Genomic DNA, 27,408 nt, shown 5'->3' with positions numbered 1-27,408 from the left:
TTGGGATCCCTCAGGAGGTCACAAGGTTATTACATGGGGGGGTCGCAAGCTGTCAGCCTCCACATCAAACCCCACTTTGCCTCTAGCATTTATAATGGTATTAAATATATAAACAAGTGTTTTTAATTTTTATGGCGGGGGGGTCGCACTTAGAGGCTTGCTGTGTGAAAGGGGTCACTAGTACAAAAGTTTGAGAACCACTGACCTAGATGAACTAGAGTCCCGTCGAGCCCTATATTTCTAGGATTGCTTCCTTTCTTTCTCCCATGTCATGTGGACATGAAGTTTTAGAGCCATCTTCCATGTCCCTGAGAACTATGGTGTTCAAAGTATTAAAGGCTATATATATATTTGCTACATGTTTTCTTGGTCACTAAAAGTTAAATCACCTCCCCAGCCCTGCTCTGAGAAGTAGCAACAAGACATGAGAAACTAATGCAAAGAAGCAACTTTTGGCAAGCATCTGTAGTGCAGAGGCATACACTCTATCTAGGAGTACTCCTCGAGATATCACTCTCTCTTCTCCTAGGCACCTCTCCTGAGGAGAGGCACCTTTCCCGGTATTGTGTAAGAGAAGACATAAGAAATCAGATGGTCACCAATTTTTAAATGCTGGAAGGTCTGCTTCTGCTAGGAGATCTAGGTCTCCAGTGGCATCTTCAGGCTGGAGGGAGGGTACTGGAGATAAAGTGCCAGCCTTGCCACAGCACTCCCTGGCACCACGTGCTTCCTCCTCCTATGAAACAGAGTTGTGGACTCCAACACCAGCTTCTGTGCCATTTAGACCGGCTCCTTTGACTGCTCCTGCTTCCTTGGTGCAGCAGGCATCAGACCAAGGCTGCCTCTTGGTGCCGAGAACTCCAGAGGTGTATGCTGCAGCCAGAGATTTACTCTGCCTCTTGATACCAGGCTCTCTGCTTGTCCAGAATGTAGACTTATTGGTACTGATTGCATCAGAGTCTCCAGCATGGTCTGTGTCAGCTGGGGCATTCCATTCCACGATGGCTGCAGAGTCGCAGCCTGTGATACCACCGGTGGGCAAGGTTTTGGCACAGACAGCCTTGCCCAGCCAGTTTTGTCAAGGGTTAAGCCACATATGCTGTCATCAGTACCAAGTACATCAAATCTGAGACTCCGTTCGCCAGCACTGAGTGGTACTGCACTACTGTGACTGTCAGACTATTCCGTGTCTTCCCTCAGAGTTGGAGATGGGGGTCTATGTTCACCGTTTCTGAGAGGAAGCCTTACATTCCTTTGCCCTCATTGGGAAGATTCTGGTCATGGTAACCATTTTATCTGTGCTCTTCTGTTCTCACTCAGTTTGCAGCCAGTCAGATTCATAGCCCTAGTGGGGGTGTTTTTAAGGGGCTCTGTAGAACAGCATAGCTAATAATTTCCTGATTCATATACAGAAAATTATATCTAAGATAATGTAATTGATACAGATGGAGAGTGCACCTTTAAATCTGCATTGAATTTTCTAAGGGGAGTAAGCACTCTGCTCTGACATTCTTCGCTAATCTATGTGTATATTTACACCACAGCTGCTACAGTGGCATGGCCCCAGTAGGGGTTAGGTCAATCTCACAAAATTTTTCATGTAGCTAATTTTTAAGTGTAGACCAGACCTAAGTGTCTGTACCATGGTCATTGCGATGAAATCTAAAAAGCATTACAAGAAGAGATCTATTGCAGGAGTGGGTGGGTAAGTTTTGGTGGCCTGCACTGTGCAGGAGATCAGACTAGATGATCATAATGGTCCCTTCTGACCTTAATATCTATGAAAACCAGTGGCTTTTTGTCATGTTGTCCTTTTCCTCTCATAGCCTATTGTAGTCGGGTAATATGTGATAGCAGTAATGAATCTTAAAGAAAATAACCTAAAAGAGAAAGCTAGGATGCAGAGATGGATCTTGCATTTGGATTTGAAAGGTGAGATTAGTTATCATCTTCAGAAGTGGGACTGTGTAATCATGAGCTGGATGCTGTAAAAACTCATTTCACAAGTTGGCCTGTTCCCGTGGGTAGTTTTATTTAAGGCACATATTTGTCAAAGCTGCAAAGACAGGAAGGACTTGGCTGTGGAATGAAAGTTGGTCCTGCCCCTTGGACAGCTCCAGAAATTTCAACCACAACCTTGTGGTTGGTCCACCGGTCCATGAAGAGTCAAGATTGGCTGGAGGCCCTAACATGTTCAGGAAATGGCTAATGTCTTTTTGCTGAAGTATTGGGTGTATCTGTTGGTCAAGGCCCAGCTGCAGAAATGTTTAGTGGGATAGTCATCAGTCTCGATTGGCAGAAACAAGTCACAAGACAATCCTTTCCCATGTTCTTGTGCACTCTGCTGTGGTGACATAAATAAATATATGTAATCTTTTTAGTTGACTATGGAGCAGAAATACTTGCTATTTCACCTAGCTGCTCAAAGGTATATATTTTTAGCATGACTGCATACATTTTTAATTTGGTACAAACAAAACTTCAGACATAAAGGAAATGGGCAAGCTAATTGTGAGGGAACTCCTTCAGGATGTAGGTTTTTGTTGGCTTGTCTAGACAACTGCTTAATCATCTTGCCTACTTTGCTTGTAGAATGCCTTGTGTCATTACAGGTGTCCTGTCTGAATCCGTTATTTAGTGATCTGTTTACTTGTGCAATTTCTAAATTGCAAACACTGGTTGTTTGCATCTGTTCAGGTGATAGATACATGACCTAAAAGGTCAGTTTGGATTTTTTGACTAAATAAGCATCTTGTTCCATTTTAAATAATTGTGGGAATTGTCCTAGTCATCTTATAAAACTGATTTGAAACTTGTGCCATGAATTGCTAGGTGAATCCATTTCAGTCATCACATGCAACTGAAAGAGATACCTGTGGTAGTAATTTTAGCTGCTTTATTACAGGAGTGACATAAATAAGAGCAAACATGTAATTTGTTTGAAATGTACGTGAGAAAATCAGTACAGTGACAAGGACCCAGCTTTCTCCTCCTTCTGAGCTATTGAATTGCAAGCTATATTCATATTTTAAAAATGCAAAATGCAAGAGCTTTTTGTATAAATTAAAATGTAAATGATTGTTTTTGCTAATGGAGTGGGGAAATTAAGATACAATAATTGTGATAGAGATTTGACTGTCCAATGGGCAGAACTAGATTAGCACTGTTTTATTACTCAGTTTGTTTTGTGCTCTCTGCATGTGTTTTGAAGTCTGTGTTTTAATTTGTGAAGTATGAATTTGGAAAGTTGTAGTTTAGTGTAATTAACGGTGTTTTAAAATACTTTTTTCCTCTGGGCAGGTGGATATATCACTGTTAATGATGGGCATTTATATGCAAAGAAGAGAGCCGAACCCTTAGTTTTGCAAGTAAAAAACATGCACTCTTTTGTCTCTTAATAATGCATTATAAAACTGAAAGCTCTGTGTATCTTTTTGGAAGTTTTACCAGTATACTAAATTTTACCATGTTTATGGCTATGTTACATCTTTTTTCCCCTGACTGCTTCTTTTCATTTTTAATTTTGCATAGCTAGCTGTAATTTTCCTCATATAAATGAGATAGCTAAGGAACAATCATGTGCAGTAATACATTCAGCGTATGAAAGCAACAGTTTTCATTATAAAAGTGCAACAATTTAATTAAAGTAGCAAAATTATATTAAAAAGAATAGGTTCAGTGCCCCTAGATTCCCAAAATAGCATAAATGAGTTTGTTGAAATTCTGATTTAATGTGTTAAAACTTCCTGAGATTCCTTGATGACTCTTAGGAGCAGGAATTGGTTTCTGTAGTCAGTTTTTAGAGTTCTGTGTTCAAAACCAAATCTTTATACCAGCTTGTATTTGTTCAGGATTATAGCCAAAAGAACTATTGAAAAAGGAATATTTTGTTGTAAATTCTTTATAAATAAACCTGCAAACTTAGTTTGTTTTTAACAGACTTTGTAAATGAATTTAAACTGATCTCTTAAATTTGATTGCTTTGCTCATAATGAACCCACAGCTTCAGTTGAAAAAATTCATTTTAAAGAATGTTTTGTTTACTCAAAATTCTTTTACAAAAGTCTTATCTACACATTAACACTTTCCCCCCACTTTGGGACATTTTTCTGTTTGATGTCATGCATTTGGCAGATAGGTTGCACTTGCTCATACCTCTGGTAAAGTATTACATGTGTACATATATGCATGAGAGATGATTCATATGGATAAAAATAGCATGTGATCATTCCTGGTAAACCATACATACAAGAGAGCAGAATTGAGGTTGGACAGGTACCCTTAATTTTGGCACTTTGTAACATTTTGGTGCTTGACTTTGCAACATAGCTTTTTCTTTACTTTTTGTCTGCTTATAAATTATCCTGTGCCCCAATACGTGCCAACTCAGGGCATTGTCATTTCAGCACATTTCATCTGTAGACTACCAATCTGGATTCATCCCAGCTCAGTAGGGTTTAAAAGTTGTTCCCATGTAAAGGAAAGCTGATGGTTCGGGTCTTGGTTCTGTCTCACAAGTCATAAACTCATGGTGAACCACACTTCATGAAAATTGGCAGACTCTCACGGAGAGACAAAGGATCATGAGCCATAGAAACTTAACACCTGACCTTGCTGAGACCATACATGATTTCTTTGCACAGAGGATGTTGGGGACATACTGCTCTTTTCTGGTAAGAAAGATAAGGTACTATTGGAGACCAAGGTGTCTGAAGAATAGATGATAAAACAAATTGAAAGTCTAAAGAGCAAGAAGTCACAGGGTCAGATGGTGTCTATCCAAACGTTCTGAAGGAGCTCAGGGATGAAGCAGCTGAACTGCTAGCAAAAATATGCAGCGTCATTAAAATAGCTGCTGTATCAGGTTTGGTGGAGGGTACCAAATGTCAGGACATGATCAAAGCATAAAAATGACATTTTTAAAAAAGCTTATATTTAAAAGAACATTAAGGTAGCACAGTCTAGCATTCAAAAGTTAGGGAAAGCCGGATTTAAGTTGTCTGATTCTTAAAGTTTATATTTTCAATTCAAGTTTTTTAAAAGCTTAGGAAATCACATTTTTAAAAAAATTGTCATGTAGAACAACAATGACCTCCATATGGACTACTATATTAGCAGGGTTGAAATTCTTAGATGCACAACACAGACTTCTGCCACTTGAACTAACAAAGTAACTGGTGGTGGTAGTAGGCTGTTCCTAGAGGGAGATGACACACATTTTGCCACTGGGTTTCAGATATTTGCTAGACTTCCGAGGAATGTTGAGTCAGAATGGATTCAGTTCCGTGTTCTGCAGGGGAGTGTGCTCTAGTGTTCACAGCAGTATTGCCAACCCCAAGTGTTCAAAAAGGAGTAGTTGAGCCCCCCCATCATGATTTTTAAAACATAATAATTTTGTGGTTCTTTGTATCTGCCTTCTGGTTTCTGAGCCTTTGGAGTGCTCTTGGGTTGTGTTTTTCTTTTTTTCTCTGGAGCAGTGAATCCTAGAAACTTACTTTCTGTTTAAAGTTAAAGCGGAGATTTTCTCCTAAGACACATGTATCCAGGATATGGGGTTTTAAGAAAACCCTCATATGTCGTGAAAATCATAAGGATTGGGATCAGTGTTACAGACCCTTTGCCCCTGTTTTCCCCCTTCTGTCCCATTCTTCCCTTGTCTCTACCCATGTTTTTTTCTCCTCCAGAGCTCCTGCCCTTAATCCCCCTTTTTCCCCCACCCTTCTCCTTATTCCTTACCCCTCTGCATTTGAGTCAGGCAGCTTCCTCCTTTTCAACATTGCCTGGGCACTAGCAGCGGGATCATTGAAAGCACTTAAAGTATAGCCCTGCTTGTGGTTCCTATGCCTGGCACCACAGCAGCGGGGAACAACAATTCCAGGGAAAGTCCCGCTCAACCTTGGGATGCTCAGTTCTGTAAAGATTGCACATATATTGCCTGGTTGCAGATCAGAGCTGTGGAGGTGGGGGGGAAGCATGCCCAATGCAGACAAAACCTTCAGCTCCTTTAGCTGCTGAACTCTTAAATCTCTACTGAGCTGGTGCTTGTCACTGTTGAAGCTGGGGTACTGGACTAGGTGGACCACTGGTCTGATCCAATTTGGCAATTCCTATGCTCAGTCAGTCTCCTGGATTCCTTAGTTCTCCCACTTCTTGTTCTTCCCAGTATGTCTCCAAATGCTCCTGTGCCAGCCCCATTTCTTCCTGGTGGCTCCATCCGTTCCTCTACCACCAACAGTTATCTCTTCTTTATACCATGGCTGTCTCTTTACCCTCATGGCTGCCTGCCCCCAGGGGTTGAACCAGGTCCCGTAAAAATTTCGGTGTCATCCCTCCCCTCCTTCCCCAGAGCCCTGCTTTACTGTGTTATATTGGGTCGCGTTATATCAGGATAGAGGTGTAATTAATGTTTAATAAAATACAGTGGTTAGCAACTCAGAAAATATCTTGTATCCAGAAGAGAGAGTCTTATTTTATTAATTGATTATTAGAACCTGCTCCTGTTGTGATGAGAGATTGCAGTGGATCTTGTGGATATTCTGTGTAATGGCTGGATTTTTAGGCTTGCTTTTTTTTTTTGGTCTGGAAGGCTAAGAATCTAATAACTAGGACCACCTCATATGTTTTCCCTGAAGTGGAAAGTGAATATAATGCAAGAGTTCTGCAATTCTATGTGCTAAAGTTCTCTGTGCTATGCCCTTGCCCAGAGGCAGCCATTCTCTCAGAAAGCAAAGGGTTTTTCTTTAGAAAATACTCTTCCTGTTAGTAGTAATCTGTGAAACAAAGAAATAACCATCTGAGCTCATTATAGTTGTTATACTACACATAACTCAGGACCTTGGGTTTCTGTTCTAGTTTTACTCCTCCAAATTAGGACCTAATTTCTATCTTGGACACACAGTAACTACTGCTGTAATCTAGAAAAATCAGCAACTCTATGAATGCACGTGCATATTGGCAGGGGATGATAGAAGCAGCAGAACCTGAGGTTAGAAATGAGCTGTTCACCTAGCCACCAAATGTGAAACAACTATTTGAAAATGATTTTGTGTTTCCGTTTAGTAGTCTAATGGCAGAACAATGCAGTAAATTGGAGTTTGTGTTCTAAATGTGGTCGCCTCGCTCCCAGAGTCATCAGGAGTTTAAAAGTGGTATTCTCAGTCTCCATAAAGAGGTCATGCTGCTCTGAAGCAAACCCTTTTACCATTCAAGAATAGATTGTAGTTTTTGGTCTGGCTGGGGTTCAGGCAGGCTAATCTTTTCATGTCAGGATTTGTAATAGAGGGAAGTAAAAATTAATTAAACAAAAAGGAATTGACATGCAGCCTTACAGTATGAAACAAGGCACACATTCTCCTCTCATCCCTTCATTCAAAAGGATTTGTACATGAATCACTGTGCAGTTTTTTTTAGAAAGCTCAAATGTACATGGCTACAACATGCCAATCGGACAACTAGCACTATCCTTTTTGTGATTAGGATTTTAAATCCATTCAGTATTCAGGGAGTTAATATTGCCGGAACATACACATTTTAAAGACTGTTTTGCTGCACATTTAATTTCAGCCCTGTTCAGTCGCATATTTCTTATCAGTCAAGCTTTAATAAAACACTGGCTTGCTGGCTGGCAGTTCACCCTTAGCTCCACCTACGCTTGCTTGTACCATCTGAGGCTGTTGGTTTGGACTCGGATACTGCCAAGTGTGCTGTGCATGCTGATCTCATGAGGCAGACTGCGGCTGTTGCATCATTCTGAACTGGTGCTCACCACTGTAATCTGAACGTGTGCCAGGGTTGAAGGTTTCTGTGCACACTGGTAATCTTTGGCTAAAATGTAGCTAACATACATTGCGTTCTCTGATCTTTTTGGATGTTCTGCATTGGTAGTTTTTTAAGGCCAACATCCAAAAACAGTTGTCCCATGGCCCACCATATCACACAATCTTTTTTTGTACCTTCAGGATTATGGGATATGGGTCATGGGAAGTTTTTGGGTACTGTGGGATTTATGGATGAGGGGGGAAGTTGGTGCCTTCACGTTGCTTTTAGTTACATAAAATAGAAAGTGCTGTTGTGACTATTATTTACGTTTACAGGGAGTATGACCAGCAAGCACAAGTACAAAAACATCTGATTTTCTGTTGGAACTACTTGATGTCCAGGGGAACATCTGAGTGTTTGTTTGTACTCTGTGCACAAATTGATATTTTTATTATTCTAAATGTGGTATTTTAAATTTATGGGATTTACCTTGTTTGTGGAATATGGGGGGAGCAATGTCTCAGAAAACAACTTATACTCATTGCTTTAAAATTATTATGCCACATCCCACTGGTCTCCATCAGTGGTGTACATTTTTCCCATCGGGAAATCTTGAACATTAACATTATACTAATTTGATATAGTTCATGTGTCTCCAGCACCTTTGAGGATGGATCTCAAAGTGTTTTATGAACAGTAATTAAGCCTCAGCCCCCCTCCTGTGCTATTTGTACTGTTCAATGGCAGGTCTCTGAGAAGAATACTGACTTCCTGACCTGTGCTGTAACCAAACTAGATGGAAAATATTTAATAATTACCAATTGGCCTGCACTAACTGGATGATGGCTGTTCTGTGGGGTTTTTTAATAAAATATCATGGATGTGGATTACCTTTCATTTTGATAAATATCATTTTTCTTTTTCCAAGTGTTGTCCTGTATTAACCCAGACAGTAGGTGATGATGATATGATCATTGATTGGCTTTCCACACTCTGTTCAGGGGCTTACTATTATTAGTCATTCAGTTATTCCCTGAGACGTGCAAGCCCCATGCTAAAAAGTGAGACATTGCAGACTTCGGTCATGTCTGCACTGGAAATTTGCACCAATTCAAGCAATCAGTGGCCTGCACCAGTTCAAATCCCAAGCATAGACAAGGAAGGCCACGATTCACATGGGAGTTTATCCCTTCCTGAAACTTCTTGTCTGCAGTTGAGATTTGCATTGGTGACTAGCCATTAAGTGCGGGGCTTGGGGCAAATTCCCAATCTAGAGAAGACTTCAAGGGATGCTAGTTGAACACTTAGGACTCGGTTCTACATTTCTTCTTCCCCCCAAATTCTATTTCAATGGCAGTTTTGGATAAACAGGAAGAAATACAGGATTCTGCAAGATGATGGACTGGCACCTGCCTTTTGAAATGGAACCAGGTTCTTGATTCCCAGATTGGTGTCTGTGTTTTATTTATTTCTGTCTCTAGGAATCAGTTAATATAACCTGTTGTAGGGAGTAGGGACAGCATTCAAAGACCTAATGAACGGGAGTGTTTGGGACACATTTCAGGAGGACATTTGAAAGTGTGGGAGGCTTTGGTTGCCAGCTATCTCTATATAATCTGTTAGGTTAGGCTCTTAGTGAGAGAGATTGCAGGAGTTGGCCTCTGCTAGTGGGGTTCAGGGAGAACAAGCTGATTTTGATCAATTCTGCTTGTTCCTTGGCAGCATGGTATCCTCTGTTATGGCCTATGGAGCACTGTGGCTCAGTATCTAGTCTGACAGTTCTTCATCCGAATACTGTTAGATTCACTTTCCCTTTACTGCAGCTATGGTGTGCTTTGATTTCTTACAGCAAATCCAGGTGCTTGGATTATAATTCCTCTCTGCGAGCAGGTCTTGATGGCTATAAACCCCCATATAATAAGGTTTAACCATCTCAAACTTCCACTTGTTTGTTTTTCAGCATATGTGTGTGGGGGGAATCTCACTCTCTAGTAGGAAGGTGGCTAGAAAGAGGTCTAAGAAATGCTCTGTCACAGCACATCCTATATGCACCAAACTCCTGCAACTGGCATCCAAAGTGGCTGACCAGGCAGAGGTGATGTGGCCAGCATGTGTCTTCGTTGCCAGGCCCCTATACAACTTAGCATTGCACCTTTCTTCTTCAAATGTGGAGGGAGGCTAGTTGGGAGGAGGAGCTCCTTACCTTATCAAGGCTGTCTTTTGGAAACACTCTGGAGAGCCCAGAGGTGGACTCATCTAGTAAACAGGTCCAGAAGTTCCATTCAGCTATTTTCAGCCACTGCGGCAAAGGTAATTTCCACTATAAGACATAGCAAGATGGAGAGGGAGGACAGCAGATATAAGCGTAGCTTTGTCCCTACATTTGCTTGACTTTATCATCACTCAGGACCAAGACAGAACAGGCACAATCTCCTATCCCGCTAGCATAACAGAGCAAAGTCTTCTAGCCCAGCCCCTCGAACTTCCAGAAGCACACCTGGGGTCTTGGCCACCGGAAGCACTCAAGGGACACAAAATAATCTGCTTGTTTGATCCATGTGATGGTAGTGGAGGAAGTTCAAAACAGCTATTCTGACAGTGGTAGCTTCTCTTTAACAGCAGCAATTTTAGTAGGCACTCCCTCACCAACTCCTGTGTAGCAACCCAGGTGGGGAGACTGAAAAGCTGCTCTACTTGGCATTCCCCCTGGAAGAGAGGAAGAACAGACCTCGCAGAGGGGCAGAAGAACTACTTGGATACCAGGAGAAACCACTTGATTAGCGACTCAGCCATGATCAGATGAACCAGTCCTCTGATGATGATGTCCAAGGTGGGGACAGGGATGCAATTTGTTTAGCAATTTGTCTGATCAGGTCAACATCCCCAGCTAAACAAAGGCAGGCTTGCTCAAACAAGGGCACAAAGCCAACCTTGCTCCTCTTTCTCTCATTGTCCTGCTCTTCACGGCCCTCATTGCAAGAGGGGAATAAGAAGGAGGCCAGAAATCCAATGTTCCCTACCCTACAAGATCTCATCATCACATCACATGGGTCTCTTCACCACAAAGAACAAAATTCTGTAGTACAGAAGACTCCTCAATAATTCTAGATTCAGTGGAGTTTTTACACTTTACCATTCAGGCATCCAAACAAATGCAGAAGGGGAATATCTCTGCTGCTCCATCACTGCCTTCCTAGCTCATGGCTGAGAAGACTGCATTAGTTCCTCCGACCATTTGAGGAGTATACAGAGGAAATTGAACCTAATAAGGTCATAATAGGAGACCTTGGCTGAAGAAGATGATCTGTGGGAGGATGGAGATCATGATGAGGGGAAAGAGGAGGAAGATGCAGACATTTTGTGTGTGTGTGTGTGTGTACATTTAGAAAACTGGACCTACCTGCACTTCTCCCCAGGTCAGTCACTGAAGCTCAAACAAGAGAGTCTTCTGGAACTGAAGCCTGGGCAGATCCCATAAAGCCTTCATCTTACGGGGCACCCAGATTCCGCCTATCTGCAGTGAGTCACTCGTTACTTTTGCAGAAGTGCAGCTTCTAGCAAAACCATTAGAACTCTGTCTCTGACTGTACAAGAGACAGCTGTGTTCATGGAAAATCCAGGATAGATGCGACAATCTCCCTACTAACAAAAAGAACAATGCTATTCTAAGGATTAACAATCTTGTAGGAAGGTCAAGGCCTTCCTAAAAATGATTATCTTTGGGCCTGACCCTGCAAGCGTCTGTTATCCACTTGTGCTTTGACATCAGTGGTAAGATGGTTTCAAAATTTTTGCTTAGAAGGTTCCTGGAGGACCAGGACAAGAACACTGAAATTATTGAAGTTTTTACTGTCCTTGGGTCCGCTTTCATTTGTCTGCAGTGTAACCATATAACATGATACAAATTCATAGATTCCGAGGCCAGAAGGGACCATTACTTAAAGCCATGGCCTAACTTGTTTCAGCAAAGGAATTCTATTGCTGAAATAGTGGGCAGTGGTTCATTCCTGCATTGCAGTCTGAGTGAATTAGAGAAGATTCAATACGCCTTGTCTGTTCTGAAGAACTAGGGCCTGTCTCCAGGTAAGACACATGAGGTAGAATGGGTTTAGAGTCTCTAAGGGCTTGTCTACACATGTAGATATTCCTGAATAATTCCATGTGTGGAGTACAATGTTCCATTTGTCTAACCCACTAAGCTAAACTTGTGTAGACAAGTTTTGATGTTCATGGCAGAGGAAACCAGCCTCAATGAACTCTCCTGAGGTTTTAAAACACTCATTCTGAAGCACAAGGGCCCAAACCCAAATGCCTTTATCTGAAGGAACTCCCTGCATGTCTGGATCCAGATGATATGTTGATATGAATATACAGTTGAGATCTATACAAAAGCTTTCAGCAGCTTCTTCGTTCACTTTACTTGTTCCAACTCAAGGTAGATGCAAGTTCAGAAGCACTAAACTATCTGAGAATATAGGTGGAAATGAGGTAAAGCAAGCGTAACTCCATCTCCTATATGCTGCTGCTATAAATAAGAGGAAACAAAGCAAGGCCTGTCTTCAGCAAGTGGGGATACCAGTGAGACTAGAACTGTCAGCCACCAGCAGGAAAGGTTTGTCCTAGGAAGCACCTAGTAAAGAATAAAGGCAGCTAGGGCGTATGTCTAGGAAAGCAGGGGGACCAGGCACAGTGCCTTCCATTTGTGATCAATCTCTTGATCAAGGAAAGGTTCATACTGTGAATAACATTGTGAACTTCTGTTGTAAAGAAAAGCTGTTTTCCTGGTCTACAATAGCAGAGTACAGTAATTCAAGCCCATTTCCTGCTTCTCCAGTTCTAAATCCATTGCAGTTTACTTGTGTTCTGATGAATTTTCACGGCTGGGTGGGGAACCTATGGGGGAGACTAGAGAAAGCGCTTCTTCCAGAAGGCTAGAAAGAAGACATGAAGCAACCTTTATTTGTTATATTACAGGATTATTATAATCTGAGCATGTCCAGTCAATTTTTGTAACTGAAATGTGGGACGGGCAAACAGGTTAATTTAAAGTAATAAGCTGTATAGGTAGTCTCTTTGGCATTCCGGGCTAGGAAAAGTGTTTTAGAACTGGTGGAATAATTATCACCGAAGGGGCACTTCTGGCACATCAGGTTTTATGATTTTATCACCAAGAAAAACTTAAGAGTTTAACTTTCTAGATTCACGTGTGAACACCCCCCCTTTCATTCTGGTTTTAGCTGAATAACACAAACTGAAAATAAGTTGCAAAGAGATCTGTTTGTAGCCCCTTAATGCTCAGTGTTTCTCAAAAGAATGTGAGTACTTGTGGCACCTTAGAGACTAACCAATTTATTTGAGCATAAGCTTTCGTGAGCTACAGCTCACTTCATCGGATGCATACTGTGGAAAGTGTAGAAGATCTTATTATATACACACAAAAAGCATGAAAAAATACCTCCTCCCACCCCACTCTCCTGCTGGTAATAGCTTATCTAAAGTGATCACTCTCCTTACAATGTGTATGATAATCAAGTTGGGCCATTTCCAGCACAAATCCAGGTTTTCTCACCCCCCCCCCCCCCCACACACAAACTCACTCTCCTGCTGGTAATAGCTTATCTAAAGTGACCACTATTACCAGCAGGAGAGTGGGGTTGGAGGAGGTATTTTTTCATGCTTTTTGTGTGTATATAATATCTTTTACACTTTCCACAGTATGCATCTGATGAAGTGAGCTGTAGCTCACGAAAGCTTATGCTCAAATAAATTGGTTAGTCTCTAAGGTGCCACAAGTACTCCTTTTCTTTTTGCGAATACAGACTGACACGGCTGTTACTCTGAAACCTGTCAAAAGAATGTGTGCTTCAGGAATTCTTTATTTCACTATAAATGAATCTTTATTTTGTTCTCCAGTGTGGCAATTGGGAATGAGGGCTGGACATTCACTAATGCCTAGTGAGATCATAGTTCTGATTTAGACTAACTGCTCTATGGTTTGTAGCTATGGGTAAGCAAAGGTTTGTAGAAATTTGGAAATGTACAACGTGTAAAAAACCATACTCTACTCCCAAAGAAAATTTTTAAAAGCCTTTTTATACCAAGCCTTTTCCTTGCTTTTGAGAAAACTGGTATAGTAATATTTGGTGGGATTGTTGATAGAAGATATTCTAGGACAGGGGTTCTCAAACTTCATCGCACTACGACCCCTTCTGACAATAAGAATTACTATGTGACCCCAGGAGGGGGGACTGAAGCCTGAGCATGCCTGAGCCCTGCCACCCTGGGCTGGAGGGCCAAACCTGAAGCCTGAGCACTGCCATCCCTGGTTGGGGGGCCAAAGACAAACCCGAAGGGCTTCACCTGGGGAAGGATTGTAACCTGAGCCCGCTGCCCAGGCCTGAAGCCGAAGACTGAGCCCCAGGTAGTGGGGCTCAGTCTTCAGCTTCGGGCCCAGGCCCAAGCAAGTCTAACGCTCGCCCTGGTGACCCCATTAAAACAGGGTCCCAACCCACTTTGGGGTCCTGACCCAGAGTTTGAGAGCCACTGTTCCAGGTGAAGCTTGTCTTTACACATTTATCACCCAAGTCACTGTCTGGATTGTTGCTTCTGGAATACAAAAAAGAGGCATTACTGGGTATGAGCAGAGGTCTTGTGTTTTCATCCACCCTCTACTTTGGATGTGCTCTGTCAGCCTTTCTTGGCTGTGTCTCTGAAATGATTTTAGTTACACTGTACTTAGACAAGCATTGTATCTGTTATAATTATATGTAAGGTAGTCATCACTGATTTATGTAATAAGGCTCTCTGCTAATATAAGTTGATTTTATATGCTGTATTTCATTCACACTTTCTCATCTGCTTGTGACATTTTATTTGGAGCTTTTCTGTTTATTTCAAAAGCTATGATTTGAGTGATTTCCAAGGCAAGAACAGTCACTGTAGATGGGAACTACTTGGTAAGATGCTACTTTGTAAAGTGAGTGGCTTTTGTTTATTTAGGCTGTTCAAGGAAATTTATATGCTGGGAGTACTAATATGAGAAAAATGGGTCCTTAAAAGCTTACTGCATTTCATATTTTTAGCATTAGACTATTTTATTTTAATCATCATCAACTTTAGTATGTGTTCCCTGTCACAATAATTGTTGTAATTTCACAGCTGTTTATGTATTTCTGATCTAATTTGTTCAGGTGAACTGTGATTCAGAGATTGGTTAGGTTTTACTTTAAAGAAATAAAAATCCTTCATTTTATCCTGTTAGATTCTAGTATGTGAAGTGTTAGTTTTACTGTGTGTTTGGTTGAATTAACTCTCCTGTCACCACTGAATAATGAGCTGTTCATGGAGCTGAGACAGATGGTTAGGGAGAGAGCCTAAGGAGATGGAGCAAGGAGTGGGAGGCGTCAGAGCAGCAGAGATCGCACTTGTCCTGGAATGGGTTACTGAGACACAATAGAACTTGTAACAGTATTAGAATAACATCTGCTGATTTCCAGAATGTATTATTATATGGTATCAGGCATACAGATGCTAAGTTCATGAAGCAACAGTATGAGCTGGAGTACACACACTTATTCAGGAGTTTATAAAGATACTTTTGAAATAATAATATTTGTGTAGTGCTTTACACATTCAAAGCACTGTACAAACATTGATTTATCTTCCAGTACCCCTTGGAGGTGTGAAATTATTACTGTCCCCATCTTCAAGCTGTTGAAACAAAGGCATTACTTGCCCCAGGTCATGTAATGAAAAAATCACTGGTGGAGCTGAGTTTCAATCTCAGAACTTCCAGATTTCCAATCTTGTGTTCAGTACTCCAATGGAAATGTGAACACCTTGAAAACCCTCCAGAAGTATTAAGATTGCTATCATAATAGAAAGCTCAATGACTGATGGCATAAGGAGCCTTTCGTATTTAGGATCAGTGGTTCAGATTTGACCTGTTTCTCCAATGACTAAAAGCTGATACCATATGATGAATGTCCAGTGGTTAGTGTGAAATGTTGATGAACTCATTCTTCTTCCCAGTGAATAAATGTGCCTTACAGAAAACGCTATCATAGCTGGTAATATTTGGTTCCTCTTTAGCAATCTTAATAGAGATCAGGGACAGAATGATTGAAGAATTGAACTCTCTTCTCTCTTTCTCCCCCCCGGAGCGGGCTTCTCCCGGTTAGAAATGAAGCACATTAGAGAGGTAATTTGAGACGCTTATGTGCCTGTCATACACAAAACCTGTGTTGTTTCCATGGATTTGCCACAAACAGTGGGGCTTTTGATCAATCATTTCTCTGAGCCTCAGTTTCCTTATCTATAAACAAAGATAATTGCCAATTTCATAATGGTATTGTGAAATGTCACCGATTGTAAAGTGCTATATAATACAAAGTGTGATTTAAAGTCAGTCAATGGCAGTGATGGGATTAAAACTCAAGGCCTCCTAGATAACACCTGTTCTTAAGGGTATATGGTAAAGGATTTTGAAGCAGGAGGCAGGAAGCTTCTTGAACTGAGGGTCAGAACCGTGCATACTTTAAGATCTCCATATGATACATGCAGTTTCTGAAGTTTGCAGAGTAATGATTGGGGGGGGGGGCCTGATGCATGGCTTATGAAGTCCATATTATGACAGTGATGCTTTATAAAGCAGACATTAGCTATGTGCACTTAGGTATATGGAAACACTCTCTCCCTTCCAAATCTTCCCAAAGTTAGTCAGAGGTAACAGTGCTAACAAGACAAATTTAATATTTCTAAATCAAGCTGTTTTGGCTGGGCATGTGACAAAGCAAAAAAAAAAAAAAAAAAAAAAAGTTAAGAAAATGACCCAGAAATGAAACTAGCCTGAATTTTTTAACCCTCGCCCCCCAGCTCTCAATTTTCTTTTCCCATTTGCCCCAAGTCTTGCAGAAAGATTTTTCCCTTGACTAGGATGCTGCATGCCAAATTTCAGGTATATTAGTTGAAATCTGGCAAAGTTAAGGTGTAGGGGTACATTCAAAATTGAATGTGTATAAAAAGCTAGTTTCAGATCTGATTTTATAGTGACTAGTCTCTATTTAATAAAGCTTGAACATTTTTTGCTACTGATACGCTACACTATCTCCTACAGTTTAGGCAGAGGTAAAAGAGAGATGTGGAAAAGAGAACATGGGAGAAGTGATTAGGGGATGGTGTTGGGGGAATGTACCAATAACAATACATGAATTGGCATGGCTTTGTTAGTTACATCTCCTTTTGTGTTCTATCCCCATCCACACTTTAGCCCTTCATTTATTTTTGAATTTAGAGTGTAAGACTGTCTGGAAAATGGATTGTTTCTTTGTTTGTACTGTTGGCTCATCACTGTGGGGCCCCAGTCTATTTCCCTACACACCTATGTTTGTCACCATCTCACTTTGTCTTAAGCTTTTTGAGGCAGGGACCATTGTCATCTGTCATGAGCTAATGCACATTTATCGTGCTCTATAAATGTATTTTAAATTAATTGCTTTTTTGGATTGCTACAAAGTGGAGATGTTTTGTCACTAACAGTAATTTTCTTTATTCTGCCAAGCAAAACAGAGTGTCCTTCTGATCGTTCTATATAAATCTTGTTAGACTTCAGTCAGTAGAAGTGAGATTTGACTGCATGGTTGTCTGATTCCCAGCTCAGGGAACTGCCTTAGGCAACAGGAGTATTTGGTGTGGAAATGTGTTCACCTGCCTGTCTGTCTGTCTGTTGCTCTCTCTCTCCGCTGTTCAATAGCGGCTTAGAAACATTATGAAGAAAAAGAGAGTACCTGCTTCTATGTAGTATTGTCCAAAGCAGAAATCAGATCCATGAACTCTAGAAATTTCTGACAAAAAGGTTCCAAGAACAGGTGGAATCACTTTTAAAATTTTTGAATTTATTTTTGATCACTTAGTTGTATCTACCCATACTGCTCCAAACCAACACGAAAAAAATTAACTATTGTCAGTTAACGTCTGTTCTGTTTTTTATCACTTTTATAGCATCTTCAAAATAAAGATTTAAAACCCTGCTGCAGCCTTAACTGTGAAATCACTACCATTCCACTCTGTGGACAGTTCAAGCCTGCTGACCATTCAGACTAGAATATGTAGCTTTCAAAGCTTAGAAGATACAAACTGAAAACTAACTGAGTTTGAATACAATATTTATTGCATCTGCTTGACAGCAACAAACTCTGGTGCTCGACACCTTGGGTTGGTTGTTTAATTACAGTGCTCTTTAGTTTAAGAAAATCTGCACCCTTGAATATTATAGTTAAAACAATTGGAGGAAGAGGAATGAGGAGCAACATGTGACAGACTAAACCACATTTGGTCTTATGACAAAGGAGCTACTTTAAACTTCCAGACTTTTTTTCTTTTCAACACCCCATTCCTAATGCATTCCTGATTCAGTGGCTTTCATGTGCTCTTGGCCAATACATTTAAGGTGCACACTACACCGTAACATCAGTATTTTTAAAAAAAAACAAAACAAAACAATTTTTCTAACCTTATGGTGCTTTTTCTCTTTTAGAACCGAGAGCTCCAGATCATGAGAAAGTTGGATCACTGTAACATTGTCCGATTGCGATACTTCTTCTACTCTAGCGGAGAGAAGGTAAGTTAGCATTGAGAGGTCACAGCAATAAGCTTCATTAAGGCCACTTAGCGGTATTGTTATAATACTGTACTCTTTGAATTTTTAGGGGTATTAAAATAGTTTGAAAATAGTGGAGTCCAGAATAAGAAAAGAATGGTAAATGTGCATATCAGGAGCTCAGATGTTCCTGAGCTGAGGGGCGTCAAATCTGTAAGGCAGAGCATGTTTGAGCTGATCTTACCTTCTGACTATGAGGTGTAGGCCATGGGTACTGTGGCTGCTAGTATGCAGTGATCAGTCTTGATTCCAGCAGCCTTCTGTCTGCGTCAAGATGAAGAATTGTATAGCTGGGAGCTGCGGTTTCTATAGGCTTCACTTCTTTATTAAAGATGTTAGCGGCCACCAGCCACTTTTTAGAACTTCATGTGTTACATCACCCACTGTGTTATACAGGGGTCAAGCAAGACTACTGGAGTGTCTTCAGTTCTGAAATCCATCAGTATCTCAGAACTGTCCCTCATATACCAAAAGCTGTAGTTAATGATGTAATAAATGGAAAATGAAGAAAAAGAACTTAAAAATAAACAAACAAACCAAGAACTTACTATTCAGCATTGGTGTCAGAAAGTGACACTGGAAGAGTGTGCAAGAAGCAGGCCTTGGGATTTTCCTCCCCCCCCCCTTTTTTTTTTGGCGGGGGGGGGGGTCTCTCTACTCTTCCAAAATGGTGGAGCGGGGGTTGCGGGGAGTCTAGCCTGGGTCTTCCCACCTCTTCCATGGGTTGGAGACGCACTTGCCCCCTGTGATGCCCCCAGAGGGCAAAATGGACCTATCAAGCCATGTGACAGAGGTTGTGGTCAGGGGGAAGTTTGATCTGGCTCTCTTCTTCTTCCCCTCATCCCAGGCTGCTCTTGTAGTTCCCTGACATTTTGAGTACAAATTTGTGCCACTGCTGTTTGAATGGCAGTTTAGGCTCTGTTTGTTACCATGTTCACGTTCGGTTATAATTTTGGCATGTTGTCAGAATTTTCCTTAGTAATGCAAGTAAAAGAAGGGAAGTGGTGGCTTAACAGTTTACAACTTAGCCACGTTGAATAGACTTTTATGGCACAAGCAAAAGGCACATGTCTTGTCTGAGGGCTTCCTCCCTGCAAAATTTCAAAGGTCTGCTGCAAACAATGTAGAGGGTTAAAACGTCTCCGAAAAAAAATCCCAGGACTTTTATAGCAGGAACCATTAGGCAGCGTAAATACAGGGGTTCTACAAGGTTTTACCACATAGCGGTGCAATGTTCAAACAACTAGATCACTGACTGTGTTAGTTTTAGTGGAAACTGTTTTTCACTTGACCACCATGTTTGTATATGGCAGGTGACTCAAAATGCTGAAATGAGCAGTTTAAATTGTGATACTACACTGTAATTTTCAAGAAAAAGAAACATAAAATATTATAGTAGTCCACGATCCCTCGGGGTTCAAGGATGGTTCTCTTCCGTATAATGATAGTCAGTTATTGCTGGTGGCTAATGAGACCAATCCAGGATCCACAGATCTTGTCACAGTTGGGGCCGACGTTTCCCAATGGAAGGGGTGGATCAAGATTGTTGAGTGGGGCTGCGGTGTACTCTTTCCTTTTATTCCATTTCTCCATTTCCTGTTTCTGTTGGATCTCGAAATACTGGGATCCTTGCCACAAAGTCCTTTTCCATTTAGGTCATTGAGGACTTGGGTTTCCCATGAGTTTGTCAATATTGCACTTCTTCATGTTGGCTTTGAGGGTGTCTTTGAAGAACTCCCCCCACACCCTTGTCCATTGGCCGTGGCACAATTGTGAGAACATGACCTGCTTCAAGATTCGATTTTCTGGCGTTCGAAGAACTTGACCAGCCCAGTGGAGTTGTTGGTGGATGATCATAGCATCAGTGCTGGAGGTTTGTCTTGGGACAGAACATTGATGCTGGTGCCTCAGTCTTCCCACTGGTTCGGAAGATCTTGCAGAGGCACCATTGATGGTATCATTAAAGAGCCTTGAGGTGTCTACTGTATGTGACCCAGGTTTCAGCACCATATAAGAGAGCAGGGACAACAATGGCCTGGTACATGAGAAGCTTGGTTTGATTCTTAATGTCACGATTTTTGAAGATGTTTTCTCAAGTGTCCAGAAGCATCACTGGCGCATTTGAAGGCACTGTTGAATTTCCTCCTCAATGTCAGCTTTGTGTGATACGTAGCTGCCGAGGTAAAAGAAGTGCTCTATGTTCTCCAGGGTTTCTTTATTGATATGAATTACCGGAGCAGGATCCTGGTGATTCAGAGCCTGTTGGTGGAGTACCTTAGTTTTCCTGGTGTTGAGTGTGAGACCAAGTTGGTTATAGGCCTCAGAGAAAGTGTTGGCTATTTTTTTGAAGGTCATATTCTGAGTGAGCGCACAGGGCATAGCCATCTGCATATTGGAGTTCAGTGACTGATTTAGTGATAGTTAAGGCTGTGTTTAGTCAGGGCTATTTTTAGTAAAAGTCATGGACAGGTCATGGGCAGTAAACAAAAATTCATGGCTGGCGACCTCTCCATAGCCTAGTACTATATACCCCTGACTAAATCTTGCAGGGAATGAGGGGGTCAGCCCAGGGGTGCAGTGGGTGCATGTGGGCAGGGCTGGCATGCTACCTGCCTGGCTTCACGCTTCCCCGAAGCAGTGACATCCCCTTCCCTCTGCTCCTAGGTGGCGGCATGGCCAGGCAGCTCTGTGCGCTGCCTCCGCCCCGAGCGCTGCCTCCGCAGCTCCAATCGGCCGGGAACCGCATCCAGGGAGTCATCCCGCCTACCCCCCACCCCCCCGGTAAGCGCTGTCCAGAGGCCTCACCCCCTCCTGCACCCCAGCCCTGAGCCCACACCCAAACTCCTGCTACCGCTGCGGGAGAAGGACATGGTGGCCCGAGACTGCCCCAGCAGTGGCTGTTGCGGCTGGCTCAGGGATTGCTTAAGCTGCTCAGGCAGCCCCTGGGTGAGCTGCATTGGCTGCTGCAGAAGTCACGGAGGTCGACTTTCATGACCTCCGTGACAAACTCGTAGCCTTAGTGATCGTTTTGTCTTGGATCGGAGGCGACTGAGGTTGAAGAGCTTGCTGTCCATTCTGTATTGAATGTCCGGGCCAGAGAGGAGCTTGTCACGGATGAGAAGAAGGATGACGGCAAGGAGGATGGAGAAAAAGGTTGGAGCTGACACAACCTTGCTTTACTCCTATCTTGACTAGGAAGGGGTCTGTTTCAGATCCATTGCTGACAACAGTCAGAAACATGTTGTCATGGAGGAGTCAGAGAATGCAATAAATTTTGGCAGGCATTCAAATTTAAGGAGAATTCTCCACAGCCTCATGATTGATAGAGTCAAATGCTTTTGTGAGGTCATTGAAGGCCAGGTATGGAGGTCAGTGTTGCTCACAGCACTTTTCCTGAAGTTGACGGGCAGAGAAAATCATGGTGGTGGTACATAAAATAGTATTCTTAATGAATTCATATATGCAGCTAAGAACAGCTAACTTCATTGTTCTTTGTCTTTGCTTGAGACTTTAACTGTCCTGTTGAGAAATGGGACAAAGCCCAGACTGTCAATATGGGAGGGTGAAGCGGTGCACAGGACGGCTTAAATAATGTAGTTTTTCCTGTTTGGTATAGGGCCGGTTGCAGCCATCTTTGTTGGTGCTATGCAAAATGGCACTTGGAAAGTTGGCATAAAGGAGGATAAATATTTCCATATCTGGTTACTGACCTTTTTTTCAGACTTACACCAATTTTGAAGTTGAGGGGCCACACTTCATAAGTGCTCAGCCTCGGCACCTCATTGTTCTCAGTGGTTGCTGATAGGTGCTGAGCTGTTGTTTTAAAATAGACAAACAAAAAAAAAAAAAGCACCAGATGTGAGTGTTGAACACTTCTGAAAATATGGCCTTGAGATGCCTAATTATTGGTGCTGATAGTTGTACAGGAATCTTCCTCCAGTGTGAGATGAAGGTAGTTGACTACCTTGCAGTTTGATGTATTGCCCTCTGGGAAGCAAATCTGAGAGGCCTAAAAATCTCTGGGTTTGTATTTAGTAGGATGACACAGGGAATCTTATGCAGTATGCAAAACCCACCTCTCGTGATGTCCACGGTAATCTATCTGATGGTAATGGCTAGGCCTTTAGAAATTCTTTGACTTGAATCTAACTTTTTTAACAAACATGAAACCTGAAAGTTACACTTACATACATATTTAACTTCTACAACTCCCTATATCTCTGACTTGTGATTATAGGTGCGCAGAAAGTGGCCTGCTGGAAACTTCAGTACTTTTAAACTAGTTTCCCTTTCAAATCAGAAGCGAAAGTCAAAATATCAGAAAATTCTTAAGGAATGAAAAATTTGAAAAAGTTTTGAGTCAGAAATCTCAAAACAAAACTTTGACCAAAATAAAAATGTTTTGAGTGGACAGTCATTTGAATATATTTTGTCAAAATGAAAACTGTAATTTTGTTTCAAAATGTTGTTTTGAAACAAAATTTTTTGTTTTGATATTTCCTGATAGTGATTCACAGACTGCTAGATGGTCACATGGTTCTGGCATCTCATTTCCAGCTGCTAAATTATATTAAGGGAAGCTAAAAATACATAAGTACTTTCCTAATATTACTTCATCCAGGCGAGCAGTTGCTGTAGTTGCAACAGGGATGTTAAGGAATTGTGAAGGTGTGGGGGAGGTCTGTGCAATCACCAGTGAGTAGGTAGATTATCTACAACACACAGTTGTTCTAAGATGTGCTCCACACTGTGAAAATGTGTGGGAACTTCTCTAGCACAGCAAAATTCAATTTTATTTTTTCATTAATTTATTCTTGTAAGCTTAAAAAAGTTGTTCAGTTATTAACCCATAATCATTACCCCCCCCCCCCCCATCACCATCAGTCACTGGTGAGAAGAAAGCTTGTCCTGACAATTGAGGTCCTAACCCATCAATATCTGCAGAATTTAAACTTTAATTAAAATTAAGTTTCTAACTTGTATGTTTACAAAAGTGAGTTTCTTAATGTGATCTAATATAGTGTTCTCCTGAGTCTGCAGACAGGCATTCCCTGGGACACCACTGCTGCTCAGAACTTTGCGAATCAGAGTATAATTTTGGTCAGGTTTACTGCTGCCATTCAGAACTCTGTGGGCAGTAGTGAGAATGAATGAAAATAATTACACGTTTTCTGTGTTGTAGCCATATTGGTCCTAGGATATGAGACATATAAGATGGGTGAGGTAATATCTTTTATTGGACCAACTTCTGTCAGTGAAAGAGACAAGCTTTCAAGCTCCATAGAGCTCTTCTTCAGGTCTGGGAAAAGCTCTCTAGAACCTGATACAAAGAAAGATTCTCTAAGCAAGGTCTAGTGACATAAGAATCCCAGGGAAAGGCAGGGGCTTAGCATCACACCAATGAATTGAGGCTAAAGTTGCTGTGTTTGTGACTAGTGCCTTATCCATGTCCATTTTTCTGTCCCAAAATATGTGCTTAAATTTCCCTCACACAGTGTGGCCACATTGCTCAACGTGTTTCAAACACTCCGTGGTCTCCCCCTTCACTTTATGGGATGTCAGTGTCTTTTCACACTTCCACAAAATCTGTCTATAGTTGGTTTGAAAACCTTTTCCTCTGAAGTTGTACCGTCTGCCACAACCTTTGTGTATCTCTTCACCTCAGTGGTACTAAATCATTTCAAATCTCAGCTGAAAATCTTTTTTTCCTTTCAATTTCTCTCCTTTTAAGCAATCCTTTTAGAATAAAATTGTTCCTTGCATCAGTTTCCCCATCTGAAAAAATGAAGTTGTGGAAAGAGCTATGTAAGTGGAGTGCCATTATTATTATTGTGCCATTATGCATTAATTAATTAGGAGAGTTAGAGTTCTTCTTTTTCAGTACTGTTTCCCTATAGCTTTTGATTGAGTCAGCTTACAGCAGGTGGTTAATATGTTTTTCTTTTAAAAGCCTCTTTTTCTTAAACTTCTGGCCATGAAGAGGAGGGTGGGAAAGGAGGTAGGATAGGATTGTTTTGGGGGGATTCAGTAGTCCCATTACTTTGTACATTGGTATGACATTCCAGGGTGAAGTCCAGACCAGTAAGAGGTTGTGTCAACCTGCCCTGCAATCGTGGGGGCCTCACAATCCTTTGTGCTGAGGCTCCCACCTGGGCTGCTCACGAACAGCCTTCCAGGCAGCAGGTAACACCATTGAGTGTCTGTGTATAGCTGCAGCCTGCCAGCCACACATCAGACACACTCTGGCTTACACCCACCTTGGCTACCAGTTGCAGAGTGACACCAACACAGTCCCAGTCCCGGATTTTCCTCACAAAATGTGTGTTCTGCACTGTCCAGCCCTCTTGTAGACAGTCCAGATATTGGAGGTTTGTTCCTCCTGTAAAGGGTCAACATACAACCGTTTGCCACTTTAAATGGAGTTAGCCACACAGTTCAGTTTAAAGACAACACTCAATTAGTTTTGATTAAAGAATAAAACAAGTTTATTTAACTACAAAGAGAGAATTTTAAGTGAGTACAAGTGGCATGATTGGAAGGTAGTTTCACACCTGCTGTGGCCATTTCGAATACCTCATCATGCCCTTCAAGTCTTTCCAACAACCCAACCACATTCCTGCATTTTGTCAATGACACATTTAGGGATGTTCTGGACCAGTTTGTAGTGATCTACTTAGACAACATTCTCATCTTGGAAAATCAAGCCCTTCATGACCAATGCATCTGGTTGATACTTAAGTGTTTTGGAGCAAATGACCTGTATGGGAAACCCAAGAAGTGAGAGTTCAATGCACCTCTGACTTTAGGCTATATCATTTTCCCCCAATGGGTAAAGCATGGATCCCCAAAAAGTGTCTGCAGTTGTGGACTGGGCAGCTCTGAGAAAAATCTCTGATGTCCGGTGCTTCCTGAGATTTGCCACTTTCATCAAGGGGTGTTTGAAGGTGGTTCAGTTACCCAGCTGCTCCTGAAGGACACTGCCTTTGTTTGGAATCAGGAACCCCAGTCTGCTTTTGATAAACTGAAAGAAGCATTTACATTAGTGCCCATCATATTTCATCCGGACCTGACAACCCTTCATTTTTAAAGCAGACGTCTCTGACTCTGTGGTCAGAGCAGTGCTCTTAGCATCGTGGATCTCTGAGCGTTCTCCATCTTTGTGCATCCTGCTTCTGAAAGTTGATACCTGTGGAACAGAATTATGAAGTCTGTCACAAGGAACTGCCACCTTTGAGGAATGGGATCGTCCCTTGGAAGGTGCATGTTTTCTGGTTGAGGTATTCATGGATCATAAGAATTTGGAGTACCTATGAAATGCAAAGGCTCTCAGCGCCAGATCTATTGGTACCTTTTTTTCCTCCTGATTTGATTTCATCCTGACCTGTTGTCCTGGTACCCAGAATGGTAAGCCTGACATGTTACCTCACCAGGACCAGCACCTGTACAAAGGAGATAGACCCACCAGGGTCTTGAAGCCTTGCCATTTTGTCAACGTACTAATCAACAATGATTAACTGTTCCTTGTGAAGTCTTCCCTGCCTCACAATCTGTTTGTGGTGAAATTAATGTTCACCAGTACAGATCCAGCCCCAGCCCCAGCCCCGACTCAAACTTCTTGATAAAGAATAGTGTTCTCTTATTCCAGGATCAGATCTAGGTCCCCAGAGGTCAACAACATCTGGCCATATTCTGGTTGTGTCATGACTCGCTCCTGGATGGCCACTTCGGTCACTGGGAAACAATGAAGCTGGTCTCTCAATTTCTGGTGACCAAAACTACAGTTGCCTGTAAAGTCTTTCTTGCACATCATGGTCAGGGGTAAAGTATGACACTAGATGCAGCACCAGGACGCTGCCTAGCCCTCAAGAAAGCTGGATTACAGGTATCTCAGTCCATTCCAGATCATCCAACAGGTTAACCTGGTAGTCTTCAAACTCCAGTTAGCCAATATGATGATGATGCATCTGGTATTTCATATATCCCTGCTGAAAAAGTATATTGATAAACTCCTTTCCTGGACAGATAAAGCCACCTACTCTCCTGTCTGTCTCTCTCTCTCTTTCTTTGTCTCTTTCTCGCTCTCTCTTCCCCCCCCCCCCCCCCCCCCCCGCTGTCATGGTCCAGAGGCAGCAAGTATACCCGGTGAGGCAGATCTTGGACTTAAGGTTCTCCAAGAGAAGCTCATGTACCTTGTTGATTGGGTGGGCAGTGGTCCAGCTGATCACTCATGGGAAGCAGCTGACAGCCAGGATGTACCCCAGCTACTTTGGGAAATTCCACTGGTCATATCCTGACAAACTGAAGACACCTGGTAAACACCTTTTGAAGTAGGGGTGATGTGATCTTTGAGCCTGCTAAAGCCTGATGAGTCATCCCTGACCCAGCTTAAGCCTGATGAGTCATCCCTGAGCCAGAGTTTGAGAGTTATCAGAGGCAATTACCTGAAGGTCTTTTGATAGGCCCCACACCATTCAACCAATCCAGAGTTGAGGACCCACCCAGGTGATGCTGAGGTAGGTATATAGGCTCCGAAGGGAAGCAGTCTGTCCAATCTGTTCAACATCACTACCTGGTCAGGAGCATTTCTATTGTGAGTAGTTTCAACAGACTGCTCCTGCTCCTGCCTGTTTCCACGCTAGCAGCCCCAGCTCTAGTCTGCATCTACTCCTGCCTCAGGTAACCACCTGCTGACTCTGACATCACTGCCTCAGGGATATGCCTGTGTCTTTAAAGTGCAAGATCTGCACAAGCTTCAAGAGTTGCTCCAGATGGACAGAGAACTAAAAGTTGTGATGGAGTGCTCCCTTCATCCGGCTTCAGATTCAGGCCCAAAGACTCCCCTGGACCCCAGCTCCCCATCAGTTCCAACAGCTCAATTGCATTCTAGATCTTTGAAAGACAGATTGAGCAAAACAAGGAAAGCCTCATGCAAGAGGAGTGCTAGATCTCCTCAGAAAGACCATATTCCTATGAAGGCGGATATACTGGAGACC

The 27,408-nt window shown here is 42.1% G+C and overlaps 1 protein-coding gene across 4 annotated transcripts in view; it reads left to right on the top strand.

Annotated features, from left to right (window-relative positions):
- GSK3B (glycogen synthase kinase 3 beta) overlaps positions 1–27,408 on the top strand; it is a 264,258-nt gene that overhangs the window by 103,128 nt on the left and 133,722 nt on the right. For all 4 annotated transcript variants that reach the window (XM_074974595.1, XM_074974579.1, XM_074974570.1 and 1 more), the window contains exon 3: positions 18,293–18,376. In XM_074974595.1, the coding sequence (XP_074830696.1) occupies positions 18,293–18,376 (84 nt within the window). The remainder of the gene's footprint in view (positions 1–18,292; positions 18,377–27,408) is intronic.

Source organism: Natator depressus, chromosome 1 (genome assembly GCF_965152275.1).
Source record: "Natator depressus isolate rNatDep1 chromosome 1, rNatDep2.hap1, whole genome shotgun sequence".
NCBI classification, from domain to species: domain Eukaryota; kingdom Metazoa; phylum Chordata; order Testudines; family Cheloniidae; genus Natator; species Natator depressus.
This window is presented reverse-complemented; position numbering and strand designations above follow the sequence as displayed.